Genomic DNA, 6,000 nt, shown 5'->3' with positions numbered 1-6,000 from the left:
TCAACACACAGTCTCAACAAAGGTGGGGTTTAAAATCTTGGTTAAAAGGAAACTAAATTAGACTCGTCAAAGGTTGTAATTCTTACTTGCTGTCAGGGAACATTTTCCTAAACTTCCTATGACCACAGCTGGCACAGACTGTCAGTCTATTTGCAGGGGCTCAGGGGAAGAGATTACTGAGGTGCTCAAGAAAACAGCGTGAGCGAATACCTCACACGCGTGGTCACTTCCCCATCGCCCTGCGGCCGGCACGAGCTGACCACCAGGGCAGATGGCCTGAGGCGCCGATGAAGGGTCATCAAGTTCACCCACAGGGCCCGCGAGTGCCCCTCTGGGCAGAGATGGCTCCTGTGTCTCAGTGAAAAGGGGTGGCTTGGACAACGGTTCCCTGGACACAGCATCCAAGAACCAGCAACTGCGGGCTCACAACGTAAACCTTTGTAAGACCCCGGAGTGTCCATCTCGGGAGAGATGCTGTAAAGCCATCAAGAGGAGAACAGTCACTCCAATTGGAAATAATCAGAAAACAAGCAGAAAGGAAGGACGCTGACTCCGATAAGTCTACAGTCAGACATCATACCCCCTGCTCGACCTGTCTTCATAGTAACATCCAGGAAGCTCTCGTTACCAGCTGGTCATTTCAGGTGGAAACCAGATTCATGCAAGAGAAGCCCCCCTCACTGCCCCATGTAAGCCTGGGCTGTGTACCAGGATCATGGGATCTGCACTCGCAGTGGCTGTTTTGATAAAAAATAAATAAACATCCTGAGGTCTGCTTTCTCGGAAGGAGGAAGAACCAGGTGTGGGTGAAGCTGACAGAGGCCCCCATGGGCCTTGAGTGAGTATCTACACTCGGGGAGACTCGGGGAGACTTGTGAGGGGTCGGCCGACACCTGGACACGACTGTCTCTGGAATGCGACAGGAGGCGCAGAGAGGGTATCGGACGCAGCAGTGAACTCGGGGGCTTTTCACTCAAGGGGAGAAAGCAGGACCACTCATTTAATAATTTATCTTTTATTCAAATCGTTGAATACTTTATATTACAGTAAATTTGATTGGAAAAAAAATGAAGAAAGAAATCAGTTTTTAAAAATACACTCATGTTGAAATCAAAGAAGCTAGCCAAACGGGAGTACAAACCCAGGAACCCTGCGGGTTGGTTGGCTTTCCAGGATATGAATACCACTGAGTCTATATACAGCTCTATAAATGCCAGAAAAGTCATTCGTTAAACACTTCAGAGAAAGGCGCCAACAGCCGGGGAAGGACAGCGGTCCCCCCTCCCATCCTGCAGACCGGGCAGCCGGTCTCGGCGGTGCCCGGGGCGGGAACCCAAGTGCAAGGCTGGGGGCGAGAGCCTGGCCCACTGGCTTTCATGCAACTTCCGTGAGTCACGCACTGTGCAAATTAAGGCTTCTTATAGGTCAAATGGTCGATAGACACTTTTTTGTTTTTTTCTTAAAAAAATAAGCACAGTAAAGGTGGTATCATGAGAACCTGAAGAGGTGAGACCTACACCCCAAGTCTGGAAAAAAGTCTGACATCTCAACTCCATTCTCTCACTCATGCGCGCACATAGGCACATGCGCGCATGCACACACACACACACACACACACACACACACACATCAATCTTTGGGTGGGTTGTTTGACTTCACCAGCTGGCGAGAGAAATACTGATAAGTGTGCTCTCTGCACCTGGGATCGAAGACATCATGCAAAAAACAAAAGCTGCAGCTGTTACTGACTCGGGAGGCAGAGAGCGGGCGGCCCCCTCCACAGCCCAGGCAACTGGGGACCCACGCTAGTGCGCACGCACGCGTGTGCCCTGACGCCACAGAAGCAAAAGGGAGAAGAGAGAGTGGTGGAGTCTAACTGAGAGGATACATCGTGGACCAGTTCAAAGCGTCCAAGCGCGCCCACAGCCTCCCCCCGCTTAAAGATGGACAGGAAAGGTTACCCCCCTGCCGGCAGGAAAGAACTGTTGGTGGTTTTTTTTTTGTTTTTTTTTTTTGTTTTTCCTTTTTCGCAAACCTGAGTAATTGTCAAAAGTCAATAAATAGGAGGAGAGAATTAAATGCTAAAATATAATGATCAAATACCCTACAGGGCCTAAAGCAGCAAGGGTCTTCCTCAAACGCAGCCCTCGGTTCCGAGAGGCGTCTGGCCCTGGCACCTTGGCAAGCGCACGTGGCCAAGCTCAAGGCCAGGACTGGGGACAAACCCAGGGCAGGCACCGCCGTCAGCGGCTGCGCCTCCTCCCCGCACCCACGGAGAGGGGCGCCCCTCCTCCCTCACCACCAACACTCTTCCCTTTTTTGAACAGTTTTCGTTAAAGGCCAAGGACAGAAGCATCACGGAGTCCGTCAGGTTTGGTCGGAGCCGGCGCGCGCGAGCCTAGACATGCAGGAGGTCCTCGTCGCTGTCATCATGGAAGGTGCTCATGGGCGTGGCCGCCGCGCGGGGCCGCCCCCGGCGCGCCGGCTCCCCCCGCACCAGCCCCAGCCGGTCATCCACCCGCGGGGGCAGGGGCACCTTCCTGGGCAGGGGCCGCAGCGGGGGGCCGCCCTCGGCGCCAGGCACCCGGGCCGGGGGCTGCACCTTCACCTCGGGGAGGGTCAGGACCTCATCCTCACTGTCCTGCTCGTCGCCGTGCAGGGCAGTGAGCGCGTCGGCGGCCTTCACCGACTTTGTGGTGACGTGGCCATTCTCCTGGCCATCCTTCCCGGGCCGTGGCGCCGGCGGCTGGATCTCCTCCATCAGCCACTCGGTCTCGTTCTCGTCCGCCTCTTCCTCCTTGTTCACCTGCCAGGATACCGCAGGGACTGTGGGCCCACCCAAGACCTTGTCTGACCACCCCGCTGAAACCCGCAGGTCACAGGACCCCCAGCAGGGAGAGGAAGGGGAAGGCGGCAAGCGCCAGCTCCTGCTGAGATCTGACCGAGGCAGACAGGGTCAGGGACTCAGGGACCGGCCCCTCCGCTCCAGGAGCCCTCTGGGGTAGAGAGACATGCAGCAGGTGAGGGGAGCCACGTGGACGACACCACGTGGATGTGCGCTTGAGGGAGACCTTCTAGAAAGCAGCTGGCAGGACAATCAAGAGCCAGGAGTGCATTTACGCCACCTGGGCTCAATTGCTAGAAACTCCACCAAAGGAAATCGTCCAAATGCCAGAGACACGCAATTTTCATTGCCGTGTTTTCTGCAGAAGTAGAAACGATCTGAATATTAAATGCCATAAGAAATTAGCTGCAATCACAATGAGAAAACCTTGAAGAAGAAAGGACAAAGAATGTGTTCAGGTTGACAGCAACCAGAGACAGTTTCCCCTTTGTGTGTTTCGAAAGGCCTGCGATATGGTTTCCTTGCAGCCACTGGCCAACATCGGAATGACACATGGACCCTGTGTGTGTCTGGGGGGTCGGGGAGCCGCCAGAGGCCTCGGCAGGCCTTACCTTTGAGTACTTGTATGACACGTTCGCGCTCCGGCGGCAGCAGTTGGTGAGCCTGCTCATCACCATCTCCCTGGAAAGGGGGTTCCAGTTACTCCAGGCTGGAGCCGCCCTGCCCCGGACCCCCCCCTTGCCCCCCTTGCCCTCTTTGCTTGCTGTGTCCACTCAAGCACACGCTCCCTCAACCCGCAACAGCAGGGCTGGGAGCCAAGTCAGAGGAAGGCTATGGAATCAGGAGAAGCAGATTCAAGCCCGGTATGCAAAGACACACTCTGCCTCTGCAGTATTAACAGAGATCAGAGTGAGTTACTGCATACCTCTGCACCTGCTTTTCCACATGCGGATGGAATGAGCCCACACCTCCCCGCCACCCCAGGGCTGTGCTGAGATTATCGGGCTGAGTGGTGAACCCAGGGCCAGGTCACATCCAGACCTCCTGCCCGATTCCTGTGTCTGGATGACGGCCTCTGGGGCCGGGGTAGTGGCGATCAGCACTTTCCGACCCTCTCATTTGCCTCTAGATCGGTGGGCAGGTGAGGGGGGAGACAGGGAGCCCCAGAGCTGGCCCATCCCTGCCCTTGGGACAGGGCTGGCCACACGCAGAGCCCTGAGCCTCGTTCATGGGTGACGTGAAACCCGCTGGACAGTCACGCTGCCCTGCCCGTGAGTGACAAGACCTTTCACCCCACAAAGGGGAAACTATGGATGGGGGTGAGGTCACAGCCGGCACCTCGTAAATGCTCCCCTCTTTAGGGCAGGGGTCAGTCGATCAGAAGGTGGTCAGCTCATGTGGGGACATGTGCAGTGAGCCATGTCCTGGGAACAGGGCGGGGTCAGGCTGAGGCCCACGGGGCGTCTGGCCGCGTGACCTGACAGCTCAGACGCAGGGGCAGTCACCGCAGGAAAAGAGGAAGCCGGGGCCAGCTCCGCGCCTCCGGCCTGGCCCCCCGCCCTCCCCTGCTTACCGACGCTCCTTCTTGTGCAGCAGCAGGGTGAGCAGGCAGCCGGTGAGCGCCACCAGCAGCAGGCTGAGCACCGCCCCGACCGCCTGGCTGCGCTCCGAGAGCCCCTTGTGCTCCTGGGCGTCGTCCCCCGCGCTCTCCCCGTCTAAGCTTGCCCTGCAGGGAGACCGCGGCGCTCAGCCCCCGCCCAGCGAGGTGAGGCCCGGCCCGGCCCGGCCGGGAGCTGACTGCACACCCACACCCACACCTACACCCAGGAAGACACGAGCCACCAGCTGGGAGAAACCCCGCGGGCACACCCCTCTGCTGACGAGACTGAGGAGGAGGAGGATCGGGGAAGGCGGAAAGACACTGCCTCGACGAGGAGAGCTGGTTTGGGGAACACGCGCTCACTCCCACCCCCACCCCGGCCTCGCTGACCCTGCTGCGGGGCCCCAAGGGCACAGAGGCCCTTCTGGAGCAGAGACTTAGGGGGACACACCAGCCACCCTGGTCTTCCAGGACCATGACTCTCTGCTCTGGGAAGACACAGGGTCACAACCCAGGCAACACCTTCTCCCTCGCAACAACTCATCTCGGGACACAGCCTGGGTGCTCTGGGGCTGGGGGGGACACTGTGGGCCAGCACCCCACTTACCCCAGTGGACACACAGCAGAGGTGTACCAGGAGAAGAGGTACTGGCAGTCGGCGGTCTCGTGGCTGAACTCGGGGATCCCGTCCTTCACCAGGGGGTCACAGTGGAAGAAGATGGTGGAGGACACAGACTTCGTCTTGTCTTTTCCACACTTGGAGGACGAGGTGAACACCACATCCAGGTCGCCATCTGTCAAAAAGGCAGGCACACACACAGGCACAGCACCGTTAACACGGGTGCCTCAACAGCGGGCTAAGTTTACCTCTCCATCATCTGTGAAAGGTCTGCAGAGACTTAAAATCAGACGGAGGGTCCTTCATCTCATGTCCCAGATGAGGTCTTCTGGGAGCTCACACTCAATATGGCGCCCCCGCCCTAAGTCAGGAAGCGGGAGAGACTTGAACCTTGCCCTAAGACAGGTCTGGCCCTTGTCGTCAGCAAACAACATGATGTGGAGTGGGGGCTGCCCACGTCTCAGTCCACCTGGACACTGGGGTTGACCATGATGGCAACCAATCAACAAGCAAATCAGTCAACCAACCAAGCAACTAACCAACCAGCCAGTCAACCAACCCACTAACCAGTCAATCAACCACTAATCAACAAACCAGCCAACTAGTCAACCAACCAACCAGTCAACCAACCACTAACCAACCAGTCAACCAACCAACCAACTAGTCAGTCAACCAACCAACCAACCAATTAACCAGTCAACCAACCAGTCAGCAAACCAACTAAAAACCTGACTGGTCAGTCAAGCACACACGATGAAGAATCAATGAACCCCGGACACGGAGTCACAGGTGGGCCTCCCCGGTCAGCTTCTGAGCTTCCGCGCGTGTTGTCACACATCTGTACCATCACACATTTATACGTAACACCTCCTGAGTCCACGGGGAGAGGACACCAGAAGCGTCTGGCTCCCTCCTGGACTTCACCCCACGGTGCCT

General features: G+C 57.1%; 1 protein-coding gene across 1 annotated transcript in view; it reads right to left on the bottom strand.

Annotated features, from left to right (window-relative positions):
- Nucleotides 1-999: 999 nt before the first annotated feature.
- IGF2R (insulin like growth factor 2 receptor) overlaps nucleotides 1,000-6,000 on the bottom strand; it is a 101,399-nt gene continuing 96,398 nt past the window's right edge. Inside the window, exons 45-48 of the mRNA XM_043888128.1 lie at nucleotides 5,053-5,239; nucleotides 4,419-4,571; nucleotides 3,457-3,526; nucleotides 1,000-2,806 (exon numbers count right to left, since the gene is read on the bottom strand). Of these exons, the coding sequence (XP_043744063.1) occupies nucleotides 2,399-2,806; nucleotides 3,457-3,526; nucleotides 4,419-4,571; nucleotides 5,053-5,239 (818 nt within the window). The 3' untranslated portion in view covers nucleotides 1,000-2,398. The remainder of the gene's footprint in view (nucleotides 2,807-3,456; nucleotides 3,527-4,418; nucleotides 4,572-5,052; nucleotides 5,240-6,000) is intronic.

Source organism: Cervus elaphus, chromosome 26, assembly GCF_910594005.1.
Source record: "Cervus elaphus chromosome 26, mCerEla1.1, whole genome shotgun sequence".
NCBI classification, from domain to species: domain Eukaryota; kingdom Metazoa; phylum Chordata; class Mammalia; order Artiodactyla; family Cervidae; genus Cervus; species Cervus elaphus.
This window is presented reverse-complemented; position numbering and strand designations above follow the sequence as displayed.